Raw genomic sequence first — 20,881 nt, 5'->3', positions numbered from 1 at the left:
GCGGAATAATCGGCCTCTCGCGGTGGCCATGTTGCGCGACTTGGCGCGCCACCTGGCGGCGAGCCTCGGAAGCTTGCGCGCACGTGGTCGGTACGTTTGACAGTTCAACGGTCGGTAGCTTTATCGATTCGATCGATCGCGTACGACGCGCGTACGGCAACGTGAAACGTGTGTCATAGTCATTTACGGTTTATAATTTATACGTGAAGAGAACTTAGGCACTTGGGGGCAAAGGACACCCATGGCACGCATAGTAATGTGGAGTAAAGAAGAGGGGAGTAGGTGAAACAGTGGATGACGAGGCAGATTTCACCTTCACCTCGAGTCCGGCAAGTTGAGGCGACTCGAGCGAGACCCGAGGAATAGACCAGGAATAGCGCCAGATTGGACATCTTCCGGCACCTCCTAGAACAAGTGATGCGCCTAACCTAAAAGATTAACCTAGTGCGATGCCCATAGGCGACATCGGGGATCTTGCGCGTCGATAACCTAGAATTTGGAATCCAAAAAATAAGCGAGATGGCAACGGGTAAGCGACGTAGCATCCACACGTCGTCCGGGAACTCCGGGACCAGCGGCAGTGGTCTACGTTCGAGCCGAATGAACTTTCGGCCGAGTTTCACTCAGCAGGAAGATCGCGGTGGCACCCGGCCAACTGCGGCGCCGAGCTCCATCGGCCTCATCCTCATCACCATGCTGCTGCATGTATGCAAGAAGTCGCTGCTATTCGACACCCGGCTCAAGGTGGCCATCTACTGCAGCATGATATTCACGATCTCGCTGATCGCAGACTTCGTCACGATGCCACGTACTTACTTCTCCAGGTCCGACAACGCTCTGAATCGGTACTTCGTCAAATGGGGCTGGGGCTGGTTGCTGTCTGTAATCATACCCTGGGTCGCCCTGACGGCCCACACGCTGGGCTGCGGTCGCAGACCGATCCTGCTCAAGCACCTGGCCCGTGTCGCCTTCGCTACCTTCGCCTGGTTTTTCTGGACGAGGCTGTTCTACTACATCGAAAACAATTACGGCAGGTGTCTGAATTCCCGCGACATTCAGATGCAATCAAAGATAAGATGCTTGCAGGCGGGTAAATTCTGGAGCGGTCTCGACATATCCGGTCATGCGTTCATCTTAGTTTATTCTAGTCTGATCCTGGCCGAAGAAGGCTCTTCCCTGGTAGGATGGGAGGGCATCAAGGATCTGGTAATGCGCGAGGAACACACACGATCCACGCCGACCGAGACGAGTCGCGGTCCGCTGCGAAATCTCTCGGATAACGATCTCGAATTCCTGAAGAAGGCGCATCAAGCGCTGACGCCGTATTTGCGCGGCCTCTTCGTGGCGATGACGTTACAACAGCTGCTGTGGGACATTATGCTGGTGTCCACGACGCTCTACTATCACATCATGATCGAGAAATTCCTCGCCAGCGTGGCCGCGATTATGACGTGGTACGTCACGTATAAGTGGTGGTACAAGCTACCCAAGATCGGGTTACCAGCTCCCGGCGATGGTCTCTTCAAGTATAATGAGGTAAAACCGAATCCAGTTTTCATTATCAGGGGGAGACGTAGCACTTTGAACGACAACAATCAACCAAAGTTCATGGGAATGCCGCTCAGAACAATGCAAGAAACCGTGGAGTCGAATCCAACAAACAGACAATCGGATCTCGATGTGTCTACGCCGAGAGTATAAAGGAAAATGTTCTTCGCGCATGTTTAGAGGAATTCTTTATACTTCAATGACAATCCAAAGTGTTCCAGGGCAACTTTTATGCAAGAATTGAACATTTGAAACAATTTGGATACTATTAACTTATTTCTGACATTTATAACGCGTTAACGCGTTAATAATTATATATTATTATATGATTTGCGTAAAATTTCCATTTTGTCTCTACTTGAACAATTGAAATTACATTGATAAAAAAAACATACAGATATACAAATACGTATACGTACGATGTATACGTACTTCAATAAGTATCCGAATGTTTGAACACCTTTTTAAAGTTTAAATACAAAGATTAAATATAAAATTTCATCTAAAAAATTTTGATGAATACACATGTACCTTGCTTTGTTTTTCTATACATATAATCCACATAAATGCTTAAATCTTAGATTTCATAAGACAAAACTTGCACATATATTAAGAATTCTCAATGATGAAATGTGAGTCAATCAACTTCATCTAAACGAGACTTATTTATATTAGATGTTTTTAAGTCATACAGTGTTTATAATTACAGAGTAATATAGGGGAATATGCGTCCATTTTATCGGCATCTTTATACGGATTGTTAAAAAAAAGACATGTTAATTTATTTAGAATTAATTTGTTTAGAATCAAAGAGAGAGAATCGGTATTTTCGATAATATTCTCTTTGGGATTTTGTTTTGTAACTTATATTTAATAAAGTCTGTTGTTAACAAAGCACAGTTTGTTTCTTAATTTAACAGGCTTTTCGGCATAGTTTATACGTTCTACTATATATATATATATATATATATACGGAAGAAAAGTACAAAATATATGACTTCCATTATGAAATCTTCCTTCTTTTCACGTAGTCACAATCGTTGTATTTACGAATGAGAGATAGAGAGAGCACAGACAGTATATTCTCTGTTATTTTTGGAATCGTATTTTTCCGTTAAAATCGCAGGTCATTAGTCATATCGAATTCTTATTGATGTTTCTCTCTAATTTTATTAAAAGAAAATATATTTATATTATCTTTACATATTCTGGATTATATCTACATAATCTCGTTAGTTTTTTTCTCAAAAAAAAAAAAAAAAAAATGTCTCGCAATAATGAAACAAAAATGCTATTTTTTAACGCCAAATTTATTCTTTGTTGCATTGTGAAAGCTTATGTCCATTAATGAAAAATTATGGTACTATGTTTCTCCGAATATATGTTTCTACTAATAAATGTTTGTTTCATAGAAAGTTAATTTATTAGCACTTTCTATATTCAATATGATAGCCTCTTGTAACATTCATTACAGATCTTTCATATATGAGTTTATAATTGTAAAATAATTCTCACATTTGGCAACATGAAAACTTTTGATAATCCACTTGACAATTTTAATATTACATTTTTATAGTTGGAACAAAAGGTGAAATGTAGAATAAATATTTATACAGACATGACAATTTATACATCGCTCGATTATCAGATCGTTGCTCGGCTGTGTAACCTTATAATCGCTACGCACAACGCACAGAAACTGTTCACAAGAATTGGCTGCGAATAAGAACAGAAATGAGAGTAGTGGATATTTTATAAAGTAAACTTTTGACATCAAAGGAGATGCAAAGCTCATCCGTTCACGGAATAGAAAAAGAAAGTTTATCGATTTTTATAACTGAGGCAAAAATCGATTTCTTAAAACTTTAAAGTCGCTTCATATTATCAATGTACCTTTTCAAAACTAATTTATCATAATTGTACAAACTCTTCACGACTATATATATAATGTAATTTAAAATTAATTGATATATTTAATAAATTTATAATAAATTATGCATGTGCGTGTGCGTGTGTGCGTGAGCGCATGTGTGTGCATTACATGTGCATTAGAAATCAAAATATTTTATGGTATGCATTTCTTATCTTTTGTTTTAAATTTTACACAAAAATAATCACTTAGATATTAAAACAAAAGTCGGAAACTGTACAGTGCTATTTATATGTTTATTTAAGAAAAGAATAGAACGAAAAAGGAATTCTAGTGAAGAAATAAAATATAGTGAAGTTCGATTCTGTATTTTGTAAAAATGAGAACATGCTTTTGCTTGTATATATTATCACAATCTAACACACTTTGCATATCTCGTTATTCTGCGATGATGATGACGGTGATGCTAATTACACAATGTGTCTAGAAAACGTAGTACATACGTATTTGTCTGAAGATTCATCGATCGACCTTTAAACCTTTGATCTTTTACGCGCGATCGCATCTTCTACTGCTTTCAGTTGCTTCAATAACTCCTCGCGACGCGAGCTCACCTTCTTGGCGGCCTTGGCCGCTGCCGCGGCTACTTGCGCCTTGCTGTCGATTGGCGGCGATTCGAGAGCACGTTTTTTACCTGCCATAAGTGCACTGCGATCAATCTTTTTTACTGCTGTAGTGTTGCTCGCAGGTTTCAATGTAAGTTTAATTTGTTGCTTCGTGCCGCTCAACTTCAATGCATCGATGCCTTTGGAATCTTTACGTGTTATCGGTGGTGTCGAACCTTTCCTTCTACGTGCCTCGCTGGAGGATGATGAGTAACTCGATTCGCTCGAATCGCTGCTGCTTCCGCTGCTCTCCGATCCAGAACTACTGCGAAACGATTTAGAATGTGCTTTTCTCTCCTTTCTTTTTCTTTGTCTTCACGATGCATAATAGTTGCGATAGAAATTAAGAAAAAAGGCACATATTATAAAAATAAGTTAATTAATCAAACCAATCGTAATGCTAATTTATAGTCGTGTCATTAAATTAAATTTTTTCATAATGAAAATTCATAATGATTTTTTCATAGTGATTTTTTTATAATTTCAAAATATTCAATTATACTAAATTTGTAAATTAAAAATTAATTTGCTCACCTAGATCTTGAGCGACTTTTAATGATTTTAGCCACAGCAGCCGCAGCCATAGCGGCTTTCTGCTCTCTAGCTTTTTCATGATGACGCTGATGAGAAGAGACTGGACTCGGAGCAGGTGGATTCAATCCAGCCCGTCGATGTAGAGTACCCGTTGTAGGAGAAATAGATCCTTTGGGTGGGCGAGGAGATGGAGCAGGGGGATTCATCAGCATGGCACCTCGTTGAGGTGCAGCTGGAGGATTGGAAGGTGGTGAAGTAATAACAGTTTTGGTTTTGCCAGCGGAACGAGTTCTAGCGGGAATTGATGGTGAACGGGACCTGGATAAGGAGTCGTAAGAACTGTAGCTAGAACGACTCGAGCTACGGCTAGAACTAAAAAGATTATATTCTTATACATTTTTCTTATATACAGGATATTACAAAAAAAAATGATTCAAAGACTTGTGACCTTATAGTCCGTAAATCAATATTTCTACTGCAATCTTCATGTAAATTTTTATGCAAATTATCATCTTCCTCGCATCTATTAATTATAATACAAAAATAAAAAGTTATTAAATTAATAAGAAATTATATGGAATTATTTTGTCATATTATTATTTTAATTTCTCTCTAATTATATTGAATTTAAATGTAATTCTTTCATACTTTAACTGATAGATAGACATGAATAGATATAATTAATAATTTACACTATCGAATTAAAAAGTGCTAATTTACTTGAAATATTGATTTTTGAATTTTTATCTGTCATCTTTAAATTCAGTATTTTTAATTCAGTTTAATGAATATTATAAATTTGCAAATATTTAAATCACTTTTTTGTTATACCCTGCATGAAAAATATAATACGCGCGTGCACACACGTGCATTTATAATGAATAATTGAACAAAAAATATGTATATGCAATTATCGAGTAATATTTATCATTTACAATCTTCCTCTCCCTTTCTCTATCATCTACAATTTCTTTATAAAATATTTATTATTATGGAATATATTCTTTATTAATATTTATTATTATGGAATATATTATTTTCAATAAGTTATCTTTCTCTTTAACAAATAACTTTTTCTGGCAGTTTTAAGGCGCTTTTTCTTGTTTTTTCAATATTAGGCACAAACAATCAAGTGCAATCAACGAATAATACCTTGTTGAAGAATAAGAAGAGCCCGAAGAGTATGATTGTCGGCGAGATCGGCGCGATGACGTATTGCGACGCACAGCGCTCGGAGACTTGCGTCGCATCCACGGATCCGCCCATTCGTCGCCTCTGCCTCTTTCGACAGGGGGTGGTTCTTCTTCCCGCCAAGGTTTCGTCGGCGGAATACGTTCTACAATAACCTCTCGTGATGGCCGTTTATGTTTCTTCTCATACTTCTCGTAATAATCTCGCTCTCTATCGCGCTCACGATCTCGTTCCCTTTCTCGGTCGCGAGTGTGCGGTGGAGGAGAAACTGAGGTAGCACCGCGTGGAATCGCATGATAATCGACACGCTCTCGATATTCGCGAGAATCTTTATAATGCACTCTCCTGCTGAATAAAAATAAAGATGGACAAGTCCGATAGAGTAATAATAATTATTGTATGATATAATATATGCTTTTAAAATAATTTTCTTCTCTTAGAACTTGTAGTCATACAATTAATAATATCATTTCTGTTTGTCTTACCTATAATAATCGGATGATACAGTTGGAGGATAATATCCCTCAGGCTCGTCGGCATATCTGTCTGGCGTAGGTCTAGATGGTACTCTAGACCGTGGTACTTCGCGTTGTGGCCACCTTTCAACCGGCGGCTCGGGACTAGCCGCTCTCGCGTAATATCCTGCTTCTCTATCCAGCTCATCTTGTCCTAAACTCAAATTCATTTTCTTCTCTTCAAAATCCATGTCCGATTCCTTGCGTTTATTCGCTTTACGCATCATCTAGTTAATTGAAAAGAATAAAATTTTTTTTAAGAAACTTACTCTTAAGACATTATTGTCATTATTTATAAAATTATTAATTCTATCAACAAAGAATACGTGCAATATTTTGTACAATAATTTTATTTTGTAATAATAATAGCTTACTTCCTTAGCATGACGCAGACCACGTTCCCAGGCAGATTCAGTTGGAGTTTCTTCCACTTTAGGCGTATGTGCAGGAGCACCATAACCACCGGGTAATGGTCGAATATTCGGTCTGTCGATGTGCGGTCTATATTCATGTGGCGTGGCGGCGTGCGGCGGATATGCCATAGGCCTCACCATATCGAACATAGTGTAGTTACCTTTATCCGTTACTCCTGGATGCAAAAATCTACAACTAACACCCCATGTGCACTGTCCCCGATTATAGAAACGACACACGGGTCTCGGTTCAGTCTCTTCCGGTCGTGCATCATCTCCATCGCTAAGCTCTCCTTCCTCCAATTCAGATTCCTCTTTTTCTCCCTCCTCTCCTTCTTCCTTATCATTCATTTCATTGGATTCCTTTAGCTTTGCCTTGTCCTTGTCTTTATCTTTGTCTCTATCTTTTTCCGTATTCTCTTTAATTTCTTTTGTACCTGTTTCAGTTTCACCTATAATTTTATCAATTTCAGTGATTGTAATTTTAGTGATACATAATGTGATATTTCTTTAATATAACAATATTTCGCAAATTAATATAATTAATAATAATATTTAACATATTAATAATTATAAATTATAAATATCTTAATGTCGCTAATAGTCAAATAATCAAAGGATCATTGAAAAAAGTGTAGTTGATCAAACTAGCCAGAAAATTTGTTTATTAATACGACGTTTCGACCATATGGTTGTGGTCCTTATCAAGTATATACTGGAAAAGATTTATAAATTAATTAATTAATTAACGGTTTGAATATATAGTACGCTCAACGAATTAAAGTGTAACAATTTTTATATATCGATGTAATACAAATCAGGAGACAGGCATAGACGATAATCTTGTAAATTGCACAAGTCACATTAACAAAAAACGTTATTTAACTAGATGTGAATTTTAGAGAAATTGATGCGTCCGTGAGAGACTTCGTCAAGAAACTAAACACAACGATAGGAAAACGAAACTACGTGACCTTTATTATTTTGTCGTAAATGTTATTTAAACTATCCGTGTCTTTCTGTAGGTTGATTAAATTATTAAATTTCTTGATAAAGAACATCTCAGCAATTTCTCTCTTTCGAACATATTTTTCATTATGCAAAATGTTGATGTTCTTTATCAAGAAATTTAATAATTTAATCAATCTACAGAAAGACACGGATAGTTTAAACAACATTTACGACAAAATAATAAAGGTCACGTAGTTTCGTTTTCCTATCGTTGTGTTTAATTTCTTGACGAAGTCTCTCACGGACGCATCAATTTCTCTAAAATTCAAATCTAGTTAAATAACGTTTTTTATTAATGTGACTTGTGCAATTTACAAGATTATCGTTTATGCCTGTCTCCTGATTTTTATTACATCGGTATATAAAAATTGTTACACTTTAATTCGTTGAGCGTACTATATATTCAAACCGTTAATTAATTAATTAATTTATAAATATTTTCCAGTATATACTTGATAAGGACCACAACCATATGGTCGAAACGTCGTATTAATAAACAAATTTTCTGGCTAGTTTGGTCGACTACACTTTTTTCAATGGTCCTTATATTAATAATTAATATAATGTTCAAGTGTGTGTAATTTTGAAATTAAAAAGAAAAATAACAATAAATTTGATATAAATTCTTTAAATTCTTATAATGTATTTACCTTCATCACGTTCGTCTTTCCATTGACCGTCGGCTTCAAAATCTAGTTGTTCACTTTCCTCTGTCAAACCAACTGGTGCAGTTTTATCTTCTTTTTCTGTATTTTCTTCATTGTTAATATTTTCTTTTTTTACATCCTGTTCTTGAAGCTTATCTATTTCTGTGTTCTGTTCAGTAGATTCCTCAGGACCATCTATGCTTTCGAGATCCGACACATCCGATAAATCTTCGCCATGAGTAATAGGTGTAGATTTAGATTTAGACATTGGCTCTGGCTCATCCTCGATATCCCCATCCGAGATTTGCTCGCCGTCCAATTCGTTAAACGAACCGTTCTTCTCTTCATCTTCTTCCTCGGGAGAACGAGGACCTGAATGTGCCGGCGAATGTTTATCCGATTCTTGATCATCCATGGGAGATGCTGGCCCAGATTTAAATGACTTTGGTGAACTCCTCGCTGATATCAAGGATTTCACAGAACTGGGACCTGATCTGGGCGATTTTGGTGAACTTTGTCTGGATTCGCTATTTTTGTATGAATATGATTTTAACGAATTGTCAACGGACCTTTGTGTATCCACTTCGAAATCAGATGCTTTGGATTCGGCATCTTCGAAGCGCATAGATTTGGAATCGTTTGGAGGAGAAAGACACGATCCGTTGTCCTGGATAGGAGATCGGGATGAGCTACGGTCCGATCGAGGTGACTCGATAGAGTTGTTTCCCGAGTGGTGAGACTTTGGCGACTCGAATTGACGATATGTCGGCGATGCGGGGTGGAGATATGTTGGCGATAAGGGTGACGGTGACATTGGTGGTGGAGATTTCGATAAACTACGCAATGATCTTGGAGAACCTTCTTCACTAGGGGACATTATCCCGGATCGCTGCGATTTCGGCGACATCGGAGTGGATCTCGGCGATTTAGATTCTGTGCCTGATAATGGCGATCCAGGAGGTGACTTTCCCCCGGATGTAATAGAACTTGCCGCAGACTTTCGTCGCTCGGATCCCGAGGAATGATGCGAGTAGCGTGACGATGTTACCTCATCTGTGATAGTAAGTCGATTCCTACCTCCGTCGTATCCTTCCGAGGAAGTGCTCTCTGTGCCAGAGTCGGACATAGTTGTTGCAACTATTTCAACCTGTAAAATAATGGAGTTGATTAAAAGACGGCAGACAACTTTAGACCAACGGGAACAGGAATGTCTTGATTAAATCTTTAAATGTAACCCATTCACAAAATTCTCTCTTACTTGGTAAGTTAATTGTCTTTTTTTTTAGACGTTTCACCGACCGAATGTGTAGCACTGAAAAATCTGCATCAATAGCATCGCAGGGCTTACCTGTGTCGATCAGAGCCTGTGAAGTATTCGCTCTTGATGGCACAACGCGCGCGATCCATATTGTGTCGAACATACTTTTTATGTCACAACTTTTGACAACTTTTCTTTTATCGAAAACTTTTATACTTTATTACTTATAAACTTTGTCACATATATGATACATACTGTTTTTCTTTTGTCGGGTTTTCTTGCGCGGAACTTTTTAGTGTCGATTTAAACTTTCAACTTGAACACAACACAAACTAAGAAAGTACCGATAAATCACGTTTTTGTACTGCACTAGAAACTATAGCGAACGAACTTTTTTTTCAACCTGAAAGAATGTCTTTTGGGCCTATGGAGAAAGAAAGAGAATAGGAAAGGACTAGGAACAATTTGAAGAACAAAGAGAGAATATATATGTATAAAGAAAGCTTTAAGTGCAATGATAGTACGTCCCAGTAGTGTCATTCTAATTATGTATTTGTCTTTGGCAAAATATAATTCATATAAATATTATAGATCATAACCATAAACATTTCGTTGCTTTTAAAAAAGAAATACAATATAACTCTTTATATATAATTAAATATGTATATTAATATATAATATATAATTAATATATAATATTTATAATTATATTTTAATATTTTCCGTATACTTTCAATCAGAATTAAACTTTGCCATGTGCAATTACGATAACATTTTCATGAACATTAATTGCTGATAAAGTAAAAAAAAACATACTGTGCATGATTGCTATAAAATAACATAGAATCTCAACAGTAACGATTGCAGTAATAATATTTAATTAATAATCAACAAAAAAGAAAAACTCATTACATCAAATCAGCTCTAGTACTTATTGCAAGTTATTTTTGTTTACAGAAAGCTATAAAATATGAAAAAAATGGCGCATTTGTATCCAGACAATTCCTCTTTCTCGTGACTGAAACGATGATCACAACATAGGTATAATTTTCAGGGAATACGTAAGAGGTTAAGCAGACAACGAAATGACGACGATGACGACGACGTCATTAATACTGCGATCGAAACTGCGAGATAGGAATAGTGATACAGTCGTGACGATTTTTTTCCCCTCTTTTTACGACACAGATTGCATCTCGGTATCCTGTCCGTGCTGAGATTGTCATCGTGGGCTTCTTACCTTGGTCGCGCGTACTATGCCTGGGGGGCCTTAGGAGATTTCGAGACTCCGAGGCTCTCCAAGGCGGCCGGCGTCACCCGCAGAACTAACGTTCGCACCCGCAGTGCGAGACCCGTGCCCGGGCCCCGGGCGCTTAATCGCTTCCTGGGGGCGGCGTACGGCGGGCTACACCCGTCCAATTATCAGACCCGTCGTGCGCGATCCCTCTCCCTGTCGCAGGAGGATCTGTCGTTGTCGGTCGCCGAAGATTACCGAAGAGAACAAAGCACAAACGCCGAAGAAGCGCCGAGGAGGTTGCGGGATCTTCGGACGTCTGAGTTTCTCGACCATGGAACTAGTCGCTGCTAGATGGATACATGTGTCGAAGAGATGCTTCTTCTCGCGCCTGCGCAGCACGGTAGGGATATGTTGTAACACGTCATCTACAATGGCAGTAGGATTAATGAATTAAAGTTGTAACTTAGGGAATTGACCGATCATAGTCAAGCATTAAGAGAATACTCGACTGTGATTGGTCAATTTCTTGAGTTAAGAGTCGTCTACACTGGCAGTAAGATTAATGGATTAAAGTTATAACTTAAGGAATTGACCAATCACAATCAAGCATTAAGGCCCGGTTCCACAACTCGAGTTAATCGGAGTTTAATACGTTAAACTGGGTCCTGATTGGTCCATTCACTACTTAAACTCGGATTAACTGGATTGTGGAACCGGGCCTAATTGTCATAGGCCCGTTTCTACCAACGCCGCTTAACTTTAATCTTAGCTTAACTCATTCTTTGTCTCTTTCTAAAAGAACAGTTAAAAGGAGACAAAGAATGAGTTAAGCTAAGATTAAAGTTAAGCGGCGTTGGTAGAAACGGGCCATAAACACCTTTGATCAATCCATTCGAAAATGTCATCAGAAATGTGAATATTTTTTCCTTGAGGAAGAATTGAGGTTAATTAATCAATTAATCAAAGAAATTTTATTTCCTTCATCCTTATGCGTCGTCTACAATGAGATTTCAAGGAGATTTAAGGTGTAAGAACTTGATCAATCACAGTCGATTCTTTTCATATTTGATTGTGATTGGTCAATCTCTTAAGGCTTAAGAGATTGACCAATCACAGTCAAGTATGAAGAGAATACTCGACTATGATCGGGACTTATGTACACTCCGCGACAACGATTCGTTCCATGGTCTCTCTCGCGAGGCAAGGGGAGCGTAGCCTCTAACCAATCAGCCACTGCCACGCTGTCAGCTGATTGGTCACTTCTACGCTCCCCTTGCCCCGCGAGAGAAGGGCCTCGAAACGAATCGTTGTCACGCAGTGTAGATTTGTTTCGAGATATGACTCGCTTATCACGCGTGTTCCGAGTTTACTGTCAGTACTAAAAATCTATAGTTTACGGTACATATACTATAGATTTTCAGCACTGGTAGTACATTCGGAACACGGCCATCATTAGAATGTACAGCTTCTTTAATTTGATTGGTCAATCGAAGTTTCCCAAGCATTTGTAATTCTTGATTGGCTCTTATATACCACTTCCTATTGCGCATGCGCAAGATCTGTCCTAGTCGCTACTATTCTACAGGATATATGCAAGGATCACATCATGTAAAATCGTATAGGAAAAAGCCGACTTACGTGTGATTTTGTGATCAGTTTTAATTAATTTCTTGTGTATCTTTGTACCTAATTGCGAGAGGATTTCGTTGTATACTTTGATATTGAAGTTTCATAAAACGCAACAGTTGAGTGGAAAGACGAGGATGCTCGTTTGAGTAATTTATGTGAGAGTGATTCGTTAACTGGAGTTTATTTCCTTGCAGCCATTGATGATGAAGAGCCGATTTCACCCATGCGGTCAAAATCGTAAGCAAAATTTTTGAATATATGACGTACCTTTTACAATATTCTATTTATAGTCGAGTATTATTCCGATTTACATGTCTCTCTTTCTTTGTCTCCCTTCTTTTTCTCTCTTTTTTTTAGCTTTTTATCCTTCTCTTTCAATTTGATGCTATGCGCACATACTCGCAAATATGCTAATTTTTGGTATATATGTGAATTGTATTCTACCAAAATTTTTCAAGCACTATCTATTGAAAATTTTACAAAATAATAAACATACATATGTTATAATAATAGTACTATTGTAATGACACAAGAATTTAGATTTTTTTAATTATATAAAAATATTGAAATTTTTAATCTAAAGTTGTTTAGATCATATAATTATAAACAGACAGCAAATATAATTTATGCATTACCTTTTAATAAATATATATATATATATATATATATATATATATAATATATTATATATATTTATAAATATCTTATTTTATTACAGAAATCTTTACGAAAAAAGGACTACGCATATACAATCTTTATGAAGAGATTATCACAATAATTGTCCACATGATATAATTATATATCATAATATATTTATATAATTATACATTTATATTTATATGAATATACATATGTGTGTGTCTTTACACATAAATACATTATATATATGCTGAAGGATATAAATAATCATGTTGGAGAATCAGTTATTAGCAAAAACAATGAATAGCGACAACAAAGATAACAATTTGAATCCAGAATCGGAACATAAATTATTTATAAATGTGAATTCATTGGATAAAAGTAGATTCTTTCTGAAGCGACGATTTAGATCCAGAGTGCTAAATAAATCAGTTCCATTAAGAAGTACAAGTTTATTTCACCACAGAATGAATAGATCCTTGAACTTTGATATTATTAGCCCAAGGAAGGATAATTTATTTAAAAATTCAAATTCACCTTTAGACAATGATTCTTTCGATGCAAGTAAATCATTGCGAGACTTATCAAGATCGGCTAAAATAATGAGAGCACTTAGTTTCAGTCGTGATTCGTTTTATCACAGAAACATGAATATAAAAAAATCATTGAATTTTGATTCGTCTCCAAGTCCACAGAAGTATAATTTTAATACAAGTTCTCCTATTGATTCAATGACTGACGCATCATCACCCATGTTAGACAAATCCTTGAGACTCGATTCAAGTTCAAATGATTCTGTCGCTAGTAGCATGTTGGTTGCATCTTTGGAATCAATTGATGAAAACCAAAATCAAACGCCTCAGCAAAATCGAAAAATTGTCAAAATATCCAACAATAGTAGAATTAATACAAGAGAAACAGATGAGTCAGGATCATCCTGCTCTACATCGTCGCTTCGAAGCAATCTCAGAGAAAAAATTGATAACATTGTACGTGCATCACAAACACCTGATTTACAATCCTTCAATCAGAAGAATAAATCAAGAGCACTCGGCTGTATTATAGTTGCAAGTACACCCAGGAATTTGTCTCAAGAATTGAATCAGGATGCACACAATAGATCACATACACCAGACAATATGATGCATTTAATTCCAGAGAGTATGAGTGCTATCAAGAAAAGTCATAAAAAGGTATTATATGGTTCATGCAATAGTTTTATTTTTCTTTGCATTTCTTTGTTTTTAAACTATTTTGTATGAATATATGTAATTTCATACATTTAATTATCACCTTGAAATTAGATAAATGTAAATATTTCACAATTTCCTCAGAAATTAATATATTAGGCACATTTCAGGATGTATACTTTTATAATTACATATACGTAATAGTATATATTTTTCAATTATTATTCTTTAATTATATATCATGAACAGCATATGTAACTTTGTAATTCATAGAAATATAACTACCTGTTCTTATTAGCAAAAATAAAATAATTATTTATTATTTATTTGAGCTATTGAAAAGGTCTTTTTGAATTAATATTTTTACATATATTTTTAGATATATTGCTTTCCTTCCTAATATTTTCCAAATTTCAATATCAACAATAATCTTAATTATTTGAATTGTTATATTGCACTTTAGAAAATACTAGAAAATATATGGAAAAAAAAATTTTTATTTAAATTATCAATTTAAATATTATTTATGAGAAAAATTAATTCCAAATTTTTTTCATAAATAATTCATGTTTCTATCAATTTTGAGGCATTGCAAATTTATAACTGATACATTAACATTTTTATTCTTACAGGAAAAGCTGTATGGTCATGAAGAACGATTGTTTACACAACAGAAAAATATTTCTGCCCAAAACGAAGATACATATACAAGTTTGGAATCAATAGCAATGGACACATCCGCAATTGCTAGTTGTAGTAGGGCTTCCATAAAAGAATCTCCGAAGAAAAACAAAAGTGTGAAAAAAGCGCTTATTTATTATTCAGATGATGAACTTTCTGAGACTGAATCAGTTTTTAAGCACGGTACACAGCGAAAAGCCAAATTGAGAAAAAAGAATCTTTTGGGAAACCGATTGGATAAAGTGAAAAATGATAAAATACAGGACATACAACATAGGGACAATACACATTTCACAAATTATGACGATAAAAAGGATCATTCCATGGAAAACATCTGTGATAAAAATACATGTCGACCATCCTCGCAAAAAGAATTAAGTACTTGTAATGCCAACATGATGGATAAGAACAGAGCAGTATCTCCAAAACCTGATTCAACTATTCCTCAAGATTCTGGAATAGCTACACCTGAAAATAACATAAATATTATAGAACATTTATTAACAGAATCTATTAAAAAATCGCATAAGAAAATTAAACATGAAAATAGGAAAACTTCATTAAAAGCCAAGACTCTTTACCAAAAGATAGAAACAGCACAACTTGAAGTATCAGTTCAAGATACTTCTAATGATATTCAATGCGAAGATGTTGAAGCAGTTGTTGAAACTTGTGCCTTAAGTTCGCAGAATGCCGATCGACCGAGCACACCTGAAAACATAAATTCAAGTAGACTCTTATTACCTGAATTTAAATCGGTTAAAAAGTCACACAAAAAAGACAAATACAGCAAAAGAATTTCCGGTCTCGCTAAGTGCCATAAATATCATCATGAATATCGTAAAAAATATGACAATTCATTACTAGATAATAAATATGAAGAAAAAAATACTAGCAAAACTTCACATGGAAATGAATCACTTGAGTTAAATGAATTTCTTGACATGTCACCTAAAAAGAAGAAAAAATCGATAAATGTGTCCTTTGAAAGCGGTGCACGCAAATTGTTATATTCTTCTAAATCTTTAGGACAGAACGATACAAATGATGAATTTAAAATCTGTACTCCTACCACACATAGAAAAATAACGACAAACCAGTCAGTTATAAATCATCATGTTTGTGCAGATGAAATATTACAGGAAGAAGATAAATCTGCAGAAAATATATCAAAGGAAATTGATTGTTCTAGATGTATGACGCCAATCGCACGTTGTTTGAAAAAATCGAGAGAAAGCAAAGATCTTACATGTATTAAAAAAATTGAGACTGACGCATCTACTTCAAGTGATGGACCAGATGTGGATGTTGCAGATTCTAAAGACGAAAATGGTAGATCAACTCCGATAAATATGTCGACGACAGAACTGCTTTCTAATATAGATTCTATTAAAAAATCACATAAGAAAGATAAGCATAGTCGCAGTGTATGCAAGAGACCAGTTTTGTGGAAGGAAAACTCTCATACTGAAGAAAATGAAAGTGTTAATATTACAAGTATGAATAAGTTGAAACAAAATATGTCCTTAAAACATATGGACAATGATTGTGCCAAAACGGGAATGTGCAGTAATGAAGAAGAAAAGAACAAATGCTATGAAGAAATTATTTACGACGATCCTCAACCATCTACGAGCCAAGTAAGAAACAATATTGATTCAAAAACCGTGAAAAAATTAGAACTGAATACAACACCTCCAAATGATTTAAATGCGACGAATTTCATCAAGCTGTTGCATACGATTTCCATTAAAAAGTCGCATAAAAAAGAACGTGATTGTAATGCACAAGCCAAGTATATTTTGATGAACGAGGAACACGAATTGTCTAATGATGGATCGATATTCGATGAAGAGGATAAATTAAATTTTACAGAAGACTAGAAATCTATACATACACAGAGATAATGACAATAAAATAAACCTGTACATATAAACTAGAGTAAGAATTAGTAGATTATATTTTCGCAAATAAGAGATAAACTATTCAAGGGAATTGAACATTACATTTATTTTGAATACTGTTAATGCATGTGTTTATCTATCTCGATATTATGTCAAAATTTTTGTTCTAGTAAACTTATAGATATATTCATTGATAAAATATTAAACTAATATATTTTAAGTAATGTTTTGTATAATTGTACTCTTTATACATATTTAAAAAAGTATTAAACTAAAAAGTATAGTTATTTACTACTTAATCCAAAATTTTTTGTTCATGTAAGCTAATAAATAATGAATGAACAAATATGATACATTTATGTACATAACTGAAATGATTATATTGAAAAGGGCAGTGAATTTGTCTTGAAAAATTCAAGTTAAATTATAGTACTATAATATCACATTTACAGATATGATTATAATGCAATTGTTTAGATAGTCTCTTTTAAATTCATTGACTTATATATATTTTATGTATGTATGTATTCTCTTCATAACTGATGCATTAACAGTGTTCAAAAAATCTATAATGCTATTTAATTTTTGCATTCAGCATTATCTATTCAACATGGAATAGTATAGACTTAATATTTTCTTGTAGTTCAATATATCTTTCTGACTATATTGTTTTTACTTATGGAATATTTTTACTTATTTTTAAGTCTGTTACAACATACATTTCATTTCAATAATATTAGTTTCTGTAGAATTTACATATTGCATTTTTTGTTACATTTTCGTATATAATTTATAAAAAAAATACTTAAAAAAAAATGCAATTATTACAATGATATTTGAATGTTACGTGTGCATTTATTTGACATTTGGTTTAATACCAATTTAGAATATATTAATTTAATAGTTACAAATATTTTTAAACAATTACACATTAAATATTAAAAATGATCAATAAACTATAATGGCATTAGAGGTGAACATTGTTTAGCATTAAAGTAGTTAGGATATTGATGATTAATAATCTATCTTTGTAATATTGTATATAAGATATTAAGACAAATACACATAATTTTCTACCTGATTAAAAATATATGCAAGTTTTATTTTCTTCGTGCGTGCGTGTGTGTATATGCGTATGTAGGAGAAACAGAGACACAATGTTAAAATTCACTGCTGAAATACATATCTTGAAAGATTTTATTATAAATTCCATTACAGTTCCACATAATATGAAAAATATCTGAAAGAAATTGTGATAAATCTTTCTACTTATGTAGAGTACTATTTTTTACATTTTAAGTTTTTTTTGTATATAATTTCAACAATAAATTCTCAATACATTGCCTGTAATGGCTTTTCATACATATAATTATTATAAACTTTATGCTTACCATGTTTATAATTTTAATCAGAATATATAATTAAAATTAAAACAAAATATGATATCCTACAGTAAATGACACTATTACAAGATATTATGTACAATGCTATAATTGTTATAAATTTGACCTAGAAAAAGTTCCGCAAAAAAAGAAAAACATAATATGTGAAGACGAGGTTCCCTGAAAGTGTAAAAAAATATGAAATATATTAATAATGATAAATAAAAAGAAAAATCCAAAGAAAAAAAGAAATGTGTATGGACGAATACATTAATTATTTTTCTCATTTGAATAGAAAAAATATTCTTTAAATTAAAAAAAAAAATATTCTTTAAAATATTAAACTTTTCGATTATATACATACTTTTAATAAGTCAATTCGCCTTATAATATAAAATGTAAGTTTTCAATAAATAAAATATGTATTTTAATATATCTTATAATTAAAATATATCTATATTTCCCAATATGTATGAATTGTATAAAAATGCACGTGATCATCAAGCTTATCGACGAGCTCGATTACCACGTGCACAAGCTGACAGCGAAAGAACGACACAAGAGACACTCCGAGGTCCCCGAGAGAAATCAGCGGTCATGAAATATAAAATTTATAGACGCGCAGTGTTACTAGATGTTTGCCATTCTTTGCGCATGCACTGCATAGTGATAAAATAACAAGAAAATTTTCGTGCCTTTCGTCCAATCAGAAGCTGCTCGCCAGTTGAAGCCAGTTTGCAATATGGGTGGCACCCGATTGACCACGTCGCCAATTGGCCAATTCAAAATAGGACTTTCTGATTGGTTAATCGTTGCTGGTTATCCTAGTCACAGGTCGATATAATTGGCTGTGGTCAATCGCAACGTGGTCAAACGGGACGCTCCCTGCAACATCAGGTGAAGTGTACCCTTCTTCATACTAATTTTTCCCGATTCCTTGCACTTTCTCGCGCTGTTCTTCCGGTGCTATCTCACGCACGTTGTGTATTGCTCAGCGAGATCCACGTTTCGTGTCGCAAGACTTAAAGGTATGTCTTTGATAAATTCACAAGTTTATATAAAAAAATATTTTCTGCTCCGAATTATTCGAACATTCATGAATAGAAATGATTGACGTACTTGTTCGATCGCATTTTATAATTTGTCGTATCGTTGGATACCTTCAATTGCGTTGCATTCGTGCGAAAATAGCGCGTATAAACATATGCTAAATAACATCTAATCTTGTTGTTTTTTACTTTTCTTTCTTTATATTTTTTTGAAGAAAAATGATATATATTGATGGGAGAAAATTCGAACTTTCATTTTCATATTTACGCCGAATGCAAATAGGTTATACTGTTGAATAAAAATATATGTTATAGATGTATACACATGTATCTTTATAAATAAAATACGAAATATATCAATTGTCACGCTTTGCGCGAATGCTACTTTATATAAAGAAGTATATTGCAACATTTGGTAATATTAGATACACACTTAGAATTTTTTTATGATGATTCTCTTTTTATATTTCACCATCTTTCGACTGAATGATTGTGATGGTATATTTTCTACTGAACTTAATTAACATTTAGAATAATATGATATACAAGTTAGTTTTCTGTTAGTATCTTAATAGAAATATTTATATTTTGCAGAATGCGTTACGTGGCCGCTTATATGTTGGCTGTTTTGGGAGGCAAAGCCTCGCCAAGCCAAAATGACATTGAAAAGATTTTATCATCTGTCGGAATCGAAACAGATGCTGAAAAACTGAAAAAAGTTATATCAGAATTGAATGGAAAGAGTATCGATGAACTGGTCGCCAAAGGTATGTCGAAATTTTTTGCAATGCTATTTAAAAAAAAACTTGTTATTTTTGTAAAACAAAATAAATATAATTGATTTTAGGCAGGGAAAAATTATCGTCCATGCCAGTTGGTGGAGCAGCTGCTGCGGGTGCCGCTGCAGCTCCTGCCAGTGGTGCGGCAGCTCCAGTTGAAGAAAAGAAAGGTACATATTCATTTCTGCTCTAATTTTAGAAATGCTTTAATATTAGTATTTGTATTAATACAAATAATAGTACTAATATATTTACTTTATAATGCCACTAATATAAATAATTTTTATTTCAACAGAAGAAAAGAAGCCTGCTAAAGAAGAATCTGAGTCGGAAGACGATGACATGGGCTTTGGCCTGTTCGACTAAAATGCCTCTTTTTTTATTATTCTCACCCAAAAAAAACATGCTACATTCTGTGGCAGTGGTATAAATGTTAACAACAAAATATCGTATAAAATGTACAAATAAGATTAATACTACTGCTGGGGAATAAAGCATATTTTAAATTAAAACTTTTGCACATGTCTGTCCTCTTAAAATTATCTTTTGCGTCTTTAATTGTAAACAGTAAATTAAATTACAAAAAATTTCACGGAAGACGATAACCTCTAAGATATTGTACAGAGAAAAACGTAATATCGGAGGAAAGGAGAAAGAAATTTTTCTAATCTCTTGTAACATGGAACGTGTTCGCCGCACTCATTCGTAGCGGCGCAGAGGGAAAAGTAGGGGAATGGAG

The 20,881-nt window shown here is 34.3% G+C and overlaps 4 protein-coding genes across 8 annotated transcripts; 3 read left to right on the top strand and 1 right to left on the bottom strand.

Moving 5' to 3' along the window:
• Positions 1-138: 138 nt before the first annotated feature.
• LOC105257449 (FIT family protein CG10671) lies at positions 139-3,269 on the top strand. Its single transcript, XM_011268055.3, has one exon. The coding sequence runs from the start codon at positions 520-522 to the stop codon at positions 1,699-1,701; it is 1,182 nt and encodes a 393-aa protein (XP_011266357.1). The 5' UTR covers positions 139-519; the 3' UTR covers positions 1,702-3,269.
• On the bottom strand, positions 2,849-11,231 carry LOC105257447 (zinc finger CCCH domain-containing protein 18). Of its 5 annotated transcripts, XM_011268051.3 has the most exons (8): positions 10,893-11,231; positions 9,743-10,076; positions 8,398-9,541; positions 6,698-7,188; positions 6,294-6,550; positions 5,770-6,156; positions 4,618-4,989; positions 2,849-4,396 (listed from the first exon to the last, which is right to left on the bottom strand). In XM_011268051.3, exons 3-8 carry the CDS (start codon positions 9,518-9,520, stop codon positions 3,952-3,954), a joined length of 3,075 nt encoding a protein of 1,024 aa, XP_011266353.1. In that variant the 5' UTR covers positions 9,521-9,541; positions 9,743-10,076; positions 10,893-11,231; the 3' UTR covers positions 2,849-3,951. The 5 variants fall into 5 exon arrangements, with proteins under 5 accessions (XP_011266353.1, XP_011266352.1, XP_011266355.1 ...); XM_011268050.3 differs by lacking the exon at positions 9,743-10,076; XM_011268053.3 differs by lacking the exon at positions 9,743-10,076 and having other exon boundaries at positions 2,849-4,348.
• Positions 11,232-13,377: 2,146 nt separating this feature from the next.
• LOC105257446 lies at positions 13,378-17,101 on the top strand. Its single transcript, XM_011268049.3, has 2 exons — positions 13,378-14,350; positions 14,980-17,101. Exons 1-2 carry the CDS (start codon positions 13,427-13,429, stop codon positions 16,909-16,911), a joined length of 2,856 nt encoding a protein of 951 aa, XP_011266351.1. The 5' UTR covers positions 13,378-13,426; the 3' UTR covers positions 16,912-17,101.
• A 2,071-nt stretch (positions 17,102-19,172) lies between these two features.
• LOC105257445 (60S acidic ribosomal protein P2) lies at positions 19,173-20,536 on the top strand. Its single transcript, XM_011268048.2, has 4 exons — positions 19,173-19,342; positions 19,958-20,130; positions 20,211-20,312; positions 20,438-20,536. Exons 2-4 carry the CDS (start codon positions 19,959-19,961, stop codon positions 20,506-20,508), a joined length of 345 nt encoding a protein of 114 aa, XP_011266350.1. The 5' UTR covers positions 19,173-19,342; position 19,958; the 3' UTR covers positions 20,509-20,536.
• The last annotated feature ends 345 nt before the right edge of the window (positions 20,537-20,881 follow it).

The sequence above is a fragment of the Camponotus floridanus genome, unplaced genomic scaffold, assembly GCF_003227725.1.
Source record: "Camponotus floridanus strain SB8 unplaced genomic scaffold, Cflo_v7.5 scaffold69, whole genome shotgun sequence".
Taxonomy (NCBI): Eukaryota; Metazoa; Arthropoda; class Insecta; order Hymenoptera; family Formicidae; genus Camponotus; species Camponotus floridanus.
This window is presented reverse-complemented; position numbering and strand designations above follow the sequence as displayed.